We start from the raw sequence: 16,763 nt of genomic DNA, 5'->3' as shown, positions 1-16,763 counted from the left end.
ATCAATCTAATTGGATGCTTATACAAGATAGTTGCAAAAATTCTAGATAATCGCCTAATAGGGGCCATCGGATTGGTTATTAATGAAGTGCAATCCGCATATATCGAGGGCAAAAATATTCTTGATGGACCTTTCATCATGAATGAAATATATTCTTGGGCCAAAAAATCAAAGTCGTCAATGTTCATTTTCAAAGCAGAATTCGAGAAAGCCTTTGATTTGATAAATTAGGGTTACCTTGACTCGATAATAGCTCAAATGCAGTTTGGTCAAAAATGGAGAAGGTGGTCTCTTGGCTTTTTTTCTTCAATGCATGCTTTGGTCTTGGTAAATGGTGCTCCTAGTGTCGAATTTCCTATATCTAGTGGAGTAAGACAAGGTGATCCATTATTCCCATTCATTTTCATCTTTGCTATGGAAGGACTATACGTCGCTCTTACAGGTGCTACAAACAAACTCCTCCTTTGTGGTATAAACCTTCCACATTCCAGGCCAATGATATTGCACCTACTCTATGTAGATGATGCAATTTTTTTTGGCAATTAGGACTATAACAACATTCAAAATCTTTCCATATTTCCGAAATGTTTCCAACATTCTTCCGGTCTCAATGTCAACTTCTACAAGTCAAGATTATTTAATATAGGTATCCCCGATTTTGAACTACATCACATGGCCTAAACTCTCGGGTGTGCAAAAGGATTGTTTTCGTTCACTTATCTCGGCATACCTGTTGGAGGAGATATGTCATTGAAAAAACACTGGACTCCAATAATAGAAAATTTTCAAGCTAGGCTCTCATCATGGAAAGCAAAAACTCTCACACTTGGAGGTAGATTAACATTGATCAAAGAGGCGTTAGTAGGTCTACCTACCTACTACTTCTCTCTCTTTAAAGATCCAGCTGGTGTAATTGAATTCCTGGAAAAATTGAGACGCAAATTCCTATAGGGAAGGGGAGATCACAAAACTAAAATACATTGGGTCAACTGGAATAAAGTGGTGTCCAAAAAGAAGGAGGTCTTGGTGTGGGTAGTCTTAATGCACAAAACCTCTCTCTTCTAACTAAATGTTTGTGGAGGCTAAAGAATAAAAGTGAAAGTATTTGAGCGAGGGTCAAAAGTAGTATTCACAACTTACATAGACAACTAGTTTCATATATGACATGGAAGAACTCAAATGGGGTGTGGTGCAAAATATCTAAAGCGACACTAAGCTTAAATAATCACACCATACTTGTGAAAGATTGTTTTTGTCTTGTCCGTGGTTGTGGCATCAACATCCTTTTCTGGAAAGATGTATGGTGCAGGGAGGAAACCTTACAATATCGTTTTCCCAATCTCTATAAATTAGAATCTGTAAAATCATGTAGGCTCATGGAAAGAATTTCCAGCACAGGTTTTACCTGGAGATGGAAAGCGAACCTGACAAACAATGTATCAAAAGCATAACTCCATGAATTTCATTCCCTGATATATTCAATGAACTTCATTTCTGAACCTAAATATGTTTTTCGCTTCAACCATGATCCTAATGGGAAGTACTCGGTTGGCACAATGAAAAAAATGATTGATTCACATCTCATCCAGTTCACGGGTCATCCCATTTGCTGGTTAAATGTCATTCCCTTAAAAGTGAGATGTTTCATTTGGAGAGACTGTCTAGGCAGAATCCCAATCGCTGAGACTCTTACACACAGGGACATTATTGTCAAAGATTTTAATTGTCAACCTTGTAACCAAAGGAAGGAATCAGTGAATCATCTATTGGTCGACCGTGAATTTGCAAAAGTTGTGCAATTGTGGATTTTCAAATGGTGTAGGATCCACAGTGCAAACTTCACAACAATAAGGGAATTTGTTGATGGAGCAACATCTTGGGGAAACTATCCAAGCAAAAGGCAAGTTGGTATGGTGATATGCTACTCGATTATGTGGAACATTTGTATGACACAAAATGAGAAAAACTTTAAGAATAAACGTACAACTCCAACAAAAACGACGTATTCTATCATTCTACAAACATACAAATGGCACAAATATAAAAGGGAGAATTATATGTGGAAGTTAGGCAGATTGGTGTTGCTCCGCTTTTACACACCTTATTACATAAGCTACTGATTTTTCTGTTATTTCGAAATATATATCTCTGTTTTCTCTTTCGTCTTAGCTACTTGCTAAGCATTTCTTGTTTTGTTCCTTTCACGATTTTGATTAATATGGTTCGCCGCTTCCAAAAAATCAAATTAATTAGAAATATTAATAGTTAATTAAGAATTAGTTAGAATTAATTTAGAAATTTATTATGAGTTAACTAAATTAATTAAAGATGCAAGGGCTAACGTGGTTGACTACAAATACATTTATTATAAAAGTAGGTGTAAGACTCATGTATTACATGGGTCCATTTAAAAAAAACATATAAAATTCTAAACATTTGAGAAATTTGAATTTATAAGAAAAAATAGAAAAATATTGAATTATTAAAATTAAATTGTTTGTTTTTCTTCTAAATTAAACAAATAATTTCGATAAATAAATAAAGGAAACTAATAAAACATCAACTTAAAAAATTTGAAATTAGAAAGAAGTCAATTAATAAAATTGAGAGTGTGACATATGGCAAAAAGATCTTCATTTATTATGGAGGATAGGTGTTTATAAGAAATATATAAATATGTTTTTACAAAAGAAATATATACAAACACTTATCCTGATGCATATAAATATGATTTTACAAAATGTATTTATAATAAAATAGATGTTTGTATATATTTTTTGTTGTAAAATACATATATATTTGTGTGTGTGTGTGTATATATATATATATATATATATATATATATATATATATATATATATATATATATATATGTTATAAAAATAGATTTGGATATATTTATGTACTTAATAAATACCTATTTTTATAAATAGGTATTTCGTACACAAAAAAGTTTTTTTTTTTTTTTTTTTTTTTTTTTTTTTTTTTTTTTTTTTAATATATAGAAAATATAAGATTTTTTATGTGAATTTCTTTTGTATTAATATGATTTTATAAAGAAAAAATATATTTGAATTTTTTTTTCAGAAAAAATGTTCTAAAAAAACTAAAGTTATGATGAATTCAAAACAAAATTATGAAATTTGAGCCAAAAGGGTAAATTTTAGATCAAATTTGTGATAAAATTTAAAATCTGGGCTAAAAATATAAATTTTGGACCAAATTTGTAAAAGAAATTTAAAATCTGGCCAAAAGTGTAATTTTTAAATGTTGGGTTACCTGTTGTCCAAATAAAAACCAATTTCTGGGACTTAATTGAATAAAAAAAATACAATAACTAAATCGATTATGAGTCTAATATGTATGAACTTTTTTGTAGTTTTCATATAAAAAAACCACTATCTAGAACTATGTATCCGAGACTAGCTAACTATTAGCTAAATCGGTATTGTATGACTATCATTAATAATTGACCTAGGACTAAATGTGTCAGTGTTTGATATCTTTTGTTTCTTGTAGTGTTAATGGGTGTATATATATATACCTCACCACTTTTTTACAATTTCCTAATTGATAGTCACTAATAGACACCAAAACAATTGCATATTATTTATTACATAAACCATGACAATGCATTTTTAAATTTGCAAGTCGTCACTAATAGACCCCAAAACAATTGCATATTATTTATTACATAAACCATGACAATGCATTTTTAAATTTGCAAGTCTTCTTCACTGGTATGGAGACTAAACTTTGGAAAATGGCATAAAGCATCCAAAGATATGTTGCAAACCCCTTCTGGTTACTCTGGTGATCGTTATATTTCATTTGGGACACATGCTCACTTTCAAGCCCTTGTTTATGTAAAAGCTTTAAATGCATTGATTATATATGCTCATCGTAAAAATTTAGTACTACAAATGGTGTTCAATCTCGTCTACTCCAACAAATTTAGTACTACAAATGGTGTTCAATCTCGTCTACTGGCCACTATGTAACATGTAACAAAAAAAACACAAGCTTAGTAAAAAAATTGAGATTGAGACATAATCTAGATTCTTAACATCAATGTATTCAAATTCTTCACATACGTTAATACATTCAAACAAATTACATAAACTATAAAACAAGTCTTTCATTAAATTTTATATATATATATATATATATATTGTCGTTCAATCAACGACCACAATAAAGTAAAAGACAATTTTAACACTTGTACCAAAAACAATATGATAGAACGTATCAAATAACTCATCCTTATGAGTTATGCATTCATTTAAATACGTGTTTCACTGCACCAGGAAGATGTGTATGCAAGAAATAATCTTCCCAATCAATCGTCTTTGGATCAAAATAGAAGATATTGGCTTCAACCTCATTCTCTTTAACTAGTTGACGTAGTTTTTCAGTATTCATATCATCATAGCTATCAAAACAATGAATACAAATATTCTTAGAATCTGTTAGATTAGACAAAATAAAATGCCAAATAATGAAATAAACAAAATAATTGATTAAGAAAAATAATAAAATGAGTTATTAATAATAGTTATCGTATTTTGTTAACCTAAACTATATATATATATATATATATATATATATATATATATATATATATATATATATATATATATATATATATAAAATGAGTTCTATGAAAAACGAATAACTACGACAACGAATGCTGGAACCAATAATCGAATGACACACGTCTATTTTTTTTATTTACATATAATGTATTGTGGAAGTTATTTATGTAGTTACCCTAAAGTAATGTATTGTCATATTTTTATTGGTTCAAATATGTGTTTGCTTTAATCATTTATTTTTCATATAACCCTTATATATATATATATATATATATATATATATATATATATATATATATATATATATATATATATATATATATATATATATTGAACTTTACTTACATATCATTCAATTATAATTAATGATTTTTTTTTTAGAAAATGAACATAATAAAAGTTTATTTTAATCCAATTTTAATAAATGATGTATAAAGTTTATTTTTTTCCTGTGCACATAAAAATTTATGCTTTATAAGAATGTATAATATAACATTTTAAAACATTTTATTATTAATGAAAAAAAAGGTATTGTCCACAGATCAATTCTCTTTATAAAAAGACACGTGTGTTTTATTAAATAAAGAATATCCTTTTTTCCCATTACATTATAACGAACAACGACCATCGATTTCAAAACTACGCAAACTACATGATTATTAGATAAAAGAGATTGGTAACCAAAAGTCTAACAACTTACAAGCTTTTGGAGAACAAATAGGGTTTGTATAACTCCACCACCCGTAGCACAAAGTTGATCTTTCTTTTAAGATCCGAATAGGTTCCACTAAAAGCATGACATAACGCCGAATTCACCACTTGCAAACCCTGTAAATGAACATTAATGATGTTATTATTAAACGGACACGAATAAGTATGACTAAAGGAGGATTAAGACAAAGCCAAACCTGTAGTGGAAGCAAGTAACGAAGATTAAAGTATCTACGAAAGCTATCCATTGAGCTCAACACTTTAACCTCGCTAACAATAACTGGTGTCCCATCTTTGTTAATCCATGGATTCTTGGAAAAATAATTATACCCACTTTTTTGAATTCCTTTATACTTCAAAGGATTTGATACGGATGATCCAACATGATATATTGTTTCACCAGGTTGGTTTGCATGAGCTGCCATTGTCGCAATCATAGCATTCGCCACCATATCTGCTGGTATCTGTTATCCAATATTTTCAACATTAGCAAAATTAAAAGAATTGTGGTCCATATATATATTCATGATGGAACTACATTAACTAATTATGCATCACAGAGCAAAATAAATATGAATTGAACTTGTTTAAAGAACCTACCACATCGATTGTTGATTCAGGATCGCCGAGGAAACATGCTAACCTTCCTTTGCCATACCCGACTGCCAAGCTGTCGATTGTCCTGTAATTTTCAAATACATGAATCTTTTTAATTGAGTTTATAAAGTAAACTTGTAATTTCTTTTTGTCCTTTATAAGGAAAGAAAGTAAAACTTTCATGAATTCATTCCTAAACGGTTTTACATTAATAATGAGGAACTACCTTATGCCTTCGATCCAACCAGGAAAGGGTTCTTTATACGTGCTAAGGATGATGGTTGGGCGAAGAATGACCAAAGGCATATCTCCTTTCAAGTGCCCAAGAACCATTTCTCCCAATGCCTTTGTAAAAACATACGTATTTGGCCAACCAAATTTGTTTGCCCTATAATTAAATCAAAACAAAAAATAAAAGGTTAATAAATATATTTAAATAGATATATATTAGTAATTAATGTTTGGCTGTACCTAAAAAGGAAATAATATACTTAAGTACTGGAAATGAGAATTTATGTTGTTTTTAATATAATACATAGTGAAATGAAATTAATAATCAGAATAAAAAAAAAAATAAAGTAAGAGATTAATAAAATATGATGGTGAATATAGAACCATTTTTTTACCTTTCAATGCCCAAATCCTTCATGGCTAATGTAATAGATTTATCTGTAGATGTTTCATCAGCGCTAAGTTCTTTTAGTTTTTCTTCGATAATCTTCTTCTCCACATTGATGTCTAGCCCATCTACACCATTAAGCGCATCTCCCAAACGATATGGAGATTCAAGTATAAGCCCAGGCGTCTCGCCAGAAACATAAGCTGAATGAACGTAATTTTAATTTAATCATGGCTGTGTTTGATTATTTGGAAAAATAAAATAACAAAATAAAATTACAAAAGTGTAGATATATATACTGACCTGTAGACACATGCAGAAGCAATTTTATCTTGACGCACTTAGCAGCAAAATTATAAACATTTCTAGCTCCAAAAGTATTCAAAGCTAGGGCAATGTCATATCTGTAATAATTAAATGATAAACGGATTGTTTAATTATGATTGTGTTAAATATGTGCATAATTTTTAAAGTACGATTTTAAATAATTGTGGATGTTGATTTCTAAACTTTAATTCAACTGAAACAAACTTTAATGTTTAATAATAATGGTTGGTGTACCTTTCATCAAAGTTAGTGGTTGCAGCTACATTGACAACAACATCAACACTTTTCCACATCTCTTGGATCAAATTAGAGTCTTTTATCCCCAGATTTTCATAAGTGATGTCACCTGCTATCGGAGTAACTTTTTCCGATAAGAAAGATTGCAGATTTGTACCATACTTCTCTTTCAATGTCTTAAACAAATCCTTTGCTACTGCCTATATATTATTGAGAAAAAGTCAATGGATATATGTTAGAGAAAAAAATTAACTAAGAAGGAAAAGGGAAAGATCGAATTAATATGTTGAAGACGAAACTCCAATATTCATCATTTTGTTTAAAATATTAATTACATTCTTATTTTAACAACATAATTTATATAATTATATTAATACATTGATAATATATAAAATCCATAAAATTAAAATATAGAAAATATAGTGAATCCAACCGACCAATTTTGATATACATTTACAAGTTACCAATTTGGACCTATAATCCAACTAACCAATTTTGGTAAACATTTACAAGTTACCAATTTCGACCTAATATTCAACGCGACCATTGGTCAATCGACACGAAATTGTTCATAATATATTACAAAGTTTAAGTTTCTCAAAATAATTAAAATGAATTATTCCACTATGAAGTATAACTCTTGTATTCTCTTAGTCAAATTTAAAATTATTTCCATATATTTTTATCATTTCTATCATTTTGTGATGTCTACCATATATTAACATCATATATTATGTATGGTGTAAGTTGAATTTACAAAGATAAATTTCCTAAAATATTGAAACAAGAAATTATATACATACATATGATAATTAGAAAACGCTTAACATGTAAACGATTTTAAGAATTAATAATAATATTGCGAAGATATATATGTCGATATCGAATTTAAAGAATTTATAGTTCGAAGTGTCTAATCAGGTCCCATTCGATTAATTATAGTAGGTTTATATGTCAGAGCATACTTAAATGACATAAAACTACTCACCGGCCCACATGAGCATTTTTGTTATGTGCACAAAAACAGGACGAATAATATTTCACCAGTTATTATCATATCCCCTCACAACTATTCACAAACATTCAAACAGTAGTTTTTTTTTTTTTTTTTTTTTTTTTTTTTTTTTTTTTTTTTTTTTTTTTTCGCTTACCATGTTTAATATTATCATTGCAAATCATGTATACTCAAAATTATATATACCTCAGTATTGAAACGTTGCATGGCGGATTTGTCATCGGTAGCTCTTACAAGAAGATATAGCTTCTTGACATTTGGTTGAACCCTAAGTATCTTTTCCACAAATACTACAAACATATACACAAACCGAAGTTAATTAAATATCCCTACAAAAATCCAAGTTTTATGCAAAAAAAGAAATGGGAGTTTCGCTAAAAGTATTTACAACCCAGTCATCTTATAACTTATATGATCAGGGCTCAAGAAGTTCTCATTGAACGTCGTATAGATTCTGGACTGCAAGTATACACTAAATGCTCCATCCGTAACATGTTTGTAAGTAGGACGATAAGATGATCACGTGTCACGTACAAAAGTATACTTCGATTCTTGATAACATGTACTTATTACTATATTAACATTGTCCTGCACATACATATATTTATACATGTATGCAGTACATACATACATATGCATAGAGAGAGAGAGAGAGAGAGATACTTTTGGCAAGAAAACCAGTGGCACCAGTGACTAAAATGGTCTTGTTGTCAATGAAATCAAGAATGCTACCCGACTCCATTTGTTGCAAGTATGTATATCCAGTGATCACCCTTTCTCTATATGGAAATAACACACACACACACACTCACACAATAGAGAGAGAGAGAGAGAGAGAGAGAGAGAGAGAGAGAGAGAGAGAGAGAGAGAGAGAGAGAGAGAGAGAGAGAGAGAGAGAGAGAGAGAGAGAGAGAGCAGAGAACTGGTGTGGAAGGTGATGGGATGCAAGCGATATATAAAGATGGAAATTTGGGTAAACTGAGGAAAGAAAGGAGCCAAGTGGTGAGTAATATCAGGGTACACCCAATCAATGCTTTGTCAGATTAGTTTGGTAGAGATAGACAGAAATTTCGGTGCTTCATATCTAAACGCTCACAATAATTTCCACGTCGGCACTTTTGAAACTGGAAAAAGGTCGGTCTGAACATTTACGATTGCATCGACACATAAGGTTCTCCAAGTTTATATGTACGTAATCCCCTTCATATATAGTTCACATAACTCCGACAAAAATTTATCTTTTCAGAAGATGGGCATAATCTATATATTCACAGTAATGTACCATTTGAAGATTGAATTTGCAAATCACATAAAAAAGTCAAAGAGTATATATGTCAAATTTTGCTGATTTAATAAGGAGAGGCTTAATAAAAACGTAATCACTATATATTTAAGCAAACTGATAGCTTATATCTGATAAATTGTCTTGATATAAAAAATATCTTTTACATTTTATGGAGCATCTTAAAAATGGAATTGTTAAATTTGTGTAAAAGGTAAAGCGTAAACCAGAAGTAAATTAATAATGAAGAATTTCTATGACAAATTTAAAGATAGAGATTATATATGATTTAAAATTGTTTCTAAAACATAATTTTTCATTAATTAATATGCATGTTTCATCCACAATTGCTCATAAGTTATAATTAATTTATATTTATTCTCAAAAAATCACACACATCGATATTCAATCAAACAATGTAGACACATATAGTTGAACCACTTGAATATATATATATATATATATATATATATATATATATATATATATATATATATATATTCACACACTAACAAAAAAGGAATTAGCGGGGACAAAAGTCGCCGGTAAAAGCAATAGCACAGGTTGCCGGTAAAAAGTCGTCAATACTGTTTTGTTGCTATTGCTCAAAATGTCGCCGATAAAAATATTTTGTCGTCGATAATACTGTGTGTTGCCGCTAATGCTCTAGTTGCTGATAAAAACATTTTTCATTAAAAAATATTTACACAATTTTTGGTGCAAAAAAACTAATATGTAGCAACATTAAATGCAGGAAAAAAATTACATAATGACATCTTATTATTTTATTTATTTATTTATTTATTTATTTGAACAACACAATTCATTAACAATCATGGTCATCAACCAAGGAAAAGCTAGTGAGACCAAAAAAGGAATAGATTGTCCTGATCTAAATTTTTCCTAAATAGTGTTATAAATAATTTCATACCAAAATAAACAATCAAATTTTATAATTCCAGCAAGTAACAAAGTGTCACAAAAAGTCTAACATACCAAACACAAACTAATTATCCGATAAACCGTCATCTTCGTTCCCATCATTTACTTATTGGTCTCCTCGATTGGAAAAACACATAAAGTTCCTCCCTACAAGCAGATCCGTTGAGCATTGTCTAAAGATTTTGCAACTACATAATAAATAACAATATATATAAACTTATAAGTTAAATTATCAAATATAAACAAAAACTACCAAAGTACATTGTCATTTCTTGCACTTAAATACAAGAAATACCAAAAGTATATTGTTATTTCTTGCACTTGGGACAAAAACACAATTACCAAATCAACATGCATTTATTGATGCCAAAGTACATTGTTATTTTTAAACTAGGGACAAAAAACCAAAGTACATTGCTATTTCTTGCACATAAAACATAAACACAATTACAAACACAATTACGAAATCAACATGTATTTATTGATCATTATATAGATAAATGAAACTTTGAAATTAAATAATCTACTTTTTGTTCTAAAGAACCTTAAATACAAGAAATACCAAAGTATATTGTTATTTCTTGCACTTAAATACAAGAAATACCAAAAGTACATTGTTATTTCTTGCACTTGGGCCAGAAACACAATTACCAAATCAACATGCATTTATTGATGTCAAAGTACATTGCTATTTTTAAACTAGAGACAAAAACCAAAGTACATTGTTATTTCTTGCACTTGGGACAAAAAAACCAATTAGAAAAGCTTTTATCAAATAATAACCACAAACCAAAATTTCCAAATCATCATGCATTTATTTAAATTAAATAATCTTATTTTACCTATGATGGCTGTGGTGGTAGCTGTGATGGTTATGCAATGAGCGGGATAGCCAAAGGTTTTCGGCCGATGTCTCTAACGTGGCCATGCCGTTCAACTTATACTCTCTTGAAAGTAGCACTTTCTTTAACAGATGTTAACTCTCTTTCACATTCTGGCCCTTTCGTTTGTTCTAAGAGCACTTCCACTAATCGATTCTATATGTTTCAAAAGTGATTAACAATTAAGTATAAATAAACATTTAATTATATGATAAAACTGTAATTAAATAATTACGTATTGTTGCGCCTCCTCGACATTAACAAATACACCATTCTTATCGGTATGAGCAATGCAGAACGTTTACACTCTCTCCAGGTTCTGTTCAACATAAAAAAATTAGATTATATTTTAAATAAATAATTACATATATCGTACGCTACCTTTTTACAGTAAATACTACTATACGAGCTCGACCCCTACGATTCACGGTTGTTTGCAGTTCACAGGCTTTTTTGTTTCTTTCCGAAGCAACTATGTGTTCATCCTTTTGGAAATACTCAATTGCATTCCTCTAATTAGCAACCTCCATATAGTGTGTGTGTGTGGGGGGGGGGGGGGGATAATGCTCTCACGATATCCTTACACGCTTCGATTTTTAAAAAATATTTTTTTGCATCACCTTTATGCTCTTGATAACCTTTTAACAAAGTCATTTCAATAAACCTCTCCAACAACATAGCAACGTATGGATCCCGGGACATCCGATCCAAATTAAACTTTTTCTAAAAAAAGGTTAGCCAATTAAAAACTATCCATAATTAACCATATAAAATATTATTATATAAATATTTTACCCCTAAGTGTTATTTTACTGTATCCTTTATCGTAAGGGAAACTTTTTTCCAAGTCCAGTTATCAAAAGGGACCATTTGCCACATTATTTTCACAATTACGCATGCAAACATGTCATTCAGCTCTCCTACGGGATCATATGTCATATCACTATCATAGTCCATGTCAATCGGTTTGGCTTTATTGTTTAAGATCTCTCTTTCGAGCGTAATGTTTCTCGCTTTTCCTTGAATTCTCATATGTGGCACAACTACAAATATAATTAAAAATTATTAGAAATAGTATTTTATAATAACTGAATAAAAATAGTAAATAAAAATTCATAATAAGACTTACCATTCTGTTTATACTAACCGGCACCTCTACTGCCTAGAAACGTGGGTCCTAGACTCCATCACCCCCATGTCAACGTCCCATAACAACAGCCGTGGTGTGCAAAAACAAGAGCCATATCGACGCCATTTCCTGAAAAATTATAAAATATACAGATACAATTTCTATTACAAATACAAATTACACAGGAATAAACATTTCTATTTAAACCAGGAATCTAAATAAAGTTTCTATTTAATTTTCTAAAAAAATCATAATCCACACCACTGCCCCTTGTATTCGAGGTTCCTTCATTGAGGTTGATCTCATTTTCTCTCGACTCCGACATCACATCGTCGATTAAATCGACTGTTTCGTTACTTGGAAAGACGAATAGAGGAATTAAAGATTCACCATGATAGGTCCAATTTGTGTATGACTTACTGAAACCATTTATAAATATATGACCTTCCACTGCTATCAGGTACTTGAAGTAACGGTTATCACATTTTTGACACAAACATCTGATTTTACCATTACTATCAAGGTGTGACTTGGACTTCTTTATAAAAGCTTTGAGTCCTACATGGAGGTTGGGATAGTTTACTTTAGTTATCTTTTAGACTGTGAGGTGAGTTTTCCTCACTGTATTTATGGGTCTAAGGCACCAATGCCAACCCACTAGGTTGTGTATCCTAGTTAAGATGTTGTTATGACATAGCGATCGGTCTGGTCTGCATGATTATTTATTATTTCCTGAATATTTTTTTAGGTGCATATGTCGACATATTGTAACGATTTAGGTTGAGGCGGTTTTACTTTGTTCTGAAGGCCAAGAAACCTTCAACATTCTAGACATGGGCTGAAAAACCTGTAGGGGTGTACCAAACTCATGGTAAAGGCTCGGGAGGATTTTAGACATGGGTTGAGGGTCAGGAATGGCATTCGAGACACATGTCGTGGGCTCAGGGGCAATCCAGACTTATGTTGAGGGCCCTGTAGGGGTATTCCATACATAAGCTGTAGGCCTAATGTACATTTTTGTTTATGTTTCACCTGTGGTTTTTTGGGGGAAATCACTGAGCTTTGGCTTACAGCTTAAGTTTTATGTTTCAGGTACTTTAGATGATTGAGGTAAGATGAAGGCATGATCGTACGCATCCTTCGGTGATATGTTTTGGAAATTTTATGATACTTTGATTTTGGGATAATTGTATCCGATACTTGGTTTTTATGAATTGTGTTTGATTGAAACAATGATTTTAATTTGATTGAAAAATGAAATTTTTTTCATGATTTTTGGGATGTTACAAGTTGGTATCAGAGATATGGTTTGAGAGAATTTGATGAGCATCCATGTGAATCCAGACTCAAATTAAGGGTCTATAAAAGTTTTCAAAATTTTTTGCTAAAGTAACCAAGGAATGATGAGATGTGTATGATTAGCCAGAGCAAGAAAGTATACCCCAAGATACCTAGACTGTTAATTGTTTATGACGGTTATGATAGAACTGCATACTAGTAGTAGGCTATGGATCTTTAGGAATTGCATGATATATGATGTCTGATATCCTATGAGGATTTCATGAATGTTAGATGGAATTGACATCATACTGTGGTTGCTTACTGTGTACATCATAGTTGTACATAAATAAGACTTTATAGCATGAGAATGTCTAATTTAGCCTTATTTCATGTTCCTTGTCTGGTTGTGGGGATAGAGTAGAATCAAGGGAGTAAGTATAGGATGTATGTGTATCCTAGTCGTGGGGTTTTGTTTTCGGGTGGTCCATACTAATAGAACATAGGAACCATATGCGTAGTAGGAAAGTCACAAACCACGATGATTAGCCTTTCCGTGATGATTGTAATAGTATGAATTATGGCATTTCCGATATATTTTGGTTCATTTTCAGTATAGTGTACACGATAGTTTCTGGATCAGGAGCTTGCAGCTTGGAGATGTCAGGTTTGACGAATATTGACATTCGCAAGATGATTGCCACTTAGGTGATTGTGGTTGTTCAGGAGGGGATCCCGAAGTTCTTTGGGTCTATCAAGACCGCGATGAATGAGATGTTTGATGGGCATTATGCTGTCCTCACCGAGACTTCTACTGTTGTAGACATCGTAGCTATCGCTACTGTGGGAGGTCAAATAGGAGGATCCTTTCAATACCAGGACTTCCATAACACGAAGCCCCTAGAGTTCGACGGGGTCAAGGACCTAATCATTGCTATGAGGTGGTTATCAGATATGGAGGGATGCTTCTACACTTATTTCTCTCCAGAGGACTGGAAGGTCAGGTACGCCCTGATCCTTCTTTGATTGGGTACGAAGGACTCGTGGAACCTCGTGACCGGTTCTTACACTCCTGACTAGAGGATTGTTGTTACTTGGGGGCATTTCTTAGAGATTATTTGCATTGTGTATCTTCCCTTGTTGGAAAGAGAAAGAGGTTGGATCAAGATTACTTGTCGTTGAGGGAGACGACAGAGACGTGACAGAGATCACCAAGATGTTTACTGAGAGGGCTCTTTTATGTCCTGAGTATTCTGCCTCGGAGCAAGCCCTGATGGAGCAGTACATGAGCATGCTCAAGGCTGCAATTCAACAGTTTGTGTCTACCCAGAGTTACATGTTGGATTAGGTGTCTAAGCCCATAACTATAATTGGTATATACATGACCTGAGAGTAGCATGGTCCATTTGGGTTGCCTTCACCAAAACAATCTGATAGGATGGATATTTGAGAAAAAGGTTATTTATGATTTATTAATATATTACAAGTATAATATATTAATTGAGAAATCATAATATTTAATTAGTATTGATCAAGAATTAATTTGGAGTTAATTTAGTGATCAAAAGAGACTAATTAAAATAACGGGGACTGATTATGTAAATCAGTGACATATATATTTTTTGGATTATTGATCCATGATGGGCTAAGTTTATGTAAGTATTGTTGGATTACTGTCTAAGCCCATAACTATTTTGGTATGTACTTGACCCGATTGTGAGCATGGTCCTTTTGGGTTTCCTTCACCAAAGCAACTTGATAGGATAATTTATGGAGAAAGAGATTAATTATGATTTATTAATATATTATATGAGTAATATATTAAAGAGAAATTATATTGTTTAATTAATATTAGTCAAGAATTAACAAGAATTAATTTGTGACTAAAAGACATTAATTAAATAAAGGGGGCTGGAACTGTCAATTGCGTGATAGTTGAATATTGGGCTAATGGACTCCATAAAGGATGGAGTGGACGAATTCTATGGGGAGACCCATTAGAAATCGTCCAAGGCCTCTAAGGAGGGAGTCCATGGGCTGCTTAGGGCCTAAGCAGTCAGATTAGGGTTTCCTAGTTAAAAACCCTAATAGCCTCACATATTTAAGGACCCCTAGGGCACCAAAAACGTAGTTAATTGATTCCTTAGGGTTTCTAGACAATTTTGGTGCCTCCTTCTCTTCTCCAAAGTCATTCTCTTGCTCTTGGTGTTTTTGAGCCATTAGAGGTGTGACATTTGTGACACTAAGTTTTCAGAAGTCAATTACAAGGAGGAATTGAGACTGTTACTACTACATAACAATCAAGGTAAGATTTAAACCCTATTCTTATGTTAATATCGATTATCACATGCTAGATCTAGGGTTTATGGTTTTGGATGATTATTGCATGTTCATTAGACAAACTAGATCCAAAGCTTTAGGGTTTGCATGTACACCATAAGAATGATGTAGCGATCAAAACCCATCAGTGGTATCAGAGCCTAGTGTTGTTTGTTGATGAATTTGATGCATATTTAATCATTTATTGGCTGAAAATCGAATTTCTTGCCCTCTGCCTGACTGACTCGGCGAGTCAGTGGATGAACTCGTCGAGTCAGGCCGACTCGGCGAGTCTAAGGGTCAGACAGAGGGAAAATCGGGATTTTATGCTCTTTTTGCTGTGGGATAATTACCAAAACGATTTTTATTGATAAAATTCGGATTTTGTTTATAATATTGGGTGATTATCCTTGATAGAATAGAAGATAATTGTCAAATTAATTAGATAATCATTGCCTTATGTGATAAACTTGATTTATTTAAATTATTTGATAGATTATCTTGCATGAAATCAGATTAGGTCAAAATTAGATAACCACCAAGTAATTGTTAATTGTTATTATTTGTATTTTGATATAGAATGTTCTTGATAATATTTTGAAAACTTTCAAAACTTTCCCTCAAGTTTTGGAATTTAAACTTTGATTAAAAGTTTAATTTAGAAATATTTAAATTCTAAACCCTAATGTTTTGAAATGTTTCAAAACTTACCCTCAAGTTTTGGAATTTAAATTTTTGGTTAAAAGTTTAGTTTTTTAAAGAAAATTTTGAATTCTAAAACCCTATTTTTTGAAAAAGTTCAAATTGCACCCTTATGGTTTTATTAAATTA

The 16,763-nt window shown here is 31.6% G+C and overlaps 1 protein-coding gene across 1 annotated transcript; it reads right to left on the bottom strand.

Moving 5' to 3' along the window:
* Positions 1 to 4,055: 4,055 nt before the first annotated feature.
* Positions 4,056 to 8,977, bottom strand: LOC145087859 (alcohol-forming fatty acyl-CoA reductase-like). Its single transcript, XM_079025951.1, has 10 exons — positions 8,765 to 8,977; positions 8,288 to 8,391; positions 7,084 to 7,286; positions 6,826 to 6,926; positions 6,530 to 6,725; positions 6,130 to 6,291; positions 5,907 to 5,988; positions 5,504 to 5,770; positions 5,296 to 5,423; positions 4,056 to 4,432 (listed from the first exon to the last, which is right to left on the bottom strand). Exons 1-10 carry the CDS (start codon positions 8,841 to 8,843, stop codon positions 4,279 to 4,281), a joined length of 1,476 nt encoding a protein of 491 aa, XP_078882077.1. The 5' UTR covers positions 8,844 to 8,977; the 3' UTR covers positions 4,056 to 4,278.
* Between the last annotated feature and the right edge of the window lie 7,786 nt (positions 8,978 to 16,763).

Source organism: Lactuca serriola, chromosome 2 (assembly GCF_051521515.1).
Source record: "Lactuca serriola cultivar US96UC23 chromosome 2, Lser_US96UC23_V15, whole genome shotgun sequence".
NCBI lineage: Eukaryota > Viridiplantae > Streptophyta > Magnoliopsida > Asterales > Asteraceae > Lactuca > Lactuca serriola.
This window is presented reverse-complemented; position numbering and strand designations above follow the sequence as displayed.

Bases quoted from the DNA above. Each gene is read 5' to 3' on its own strand.
- LOC145087859 (XM_079025951.1), bottom strand. From the start codon at position 8,843: ATGGAGTCGGGTAGCATTCTTGATTTCATTGACAACAAGACCATTTTA. The intron at 7,287-8,287 runs GTATATATAATT...AATAATATATAG, and splicing joins TGCAACGTTTCAATACTGAG to GCAGTAGCAAAGGATTTGTT. The intron at 5,424-5,503 runs GTTTGGCTTTGT...GTTCATTTACAG, and splicing joins GTTACTTGCTTCCACTACAG to GGTTTGCAAGTGGTGAATTC.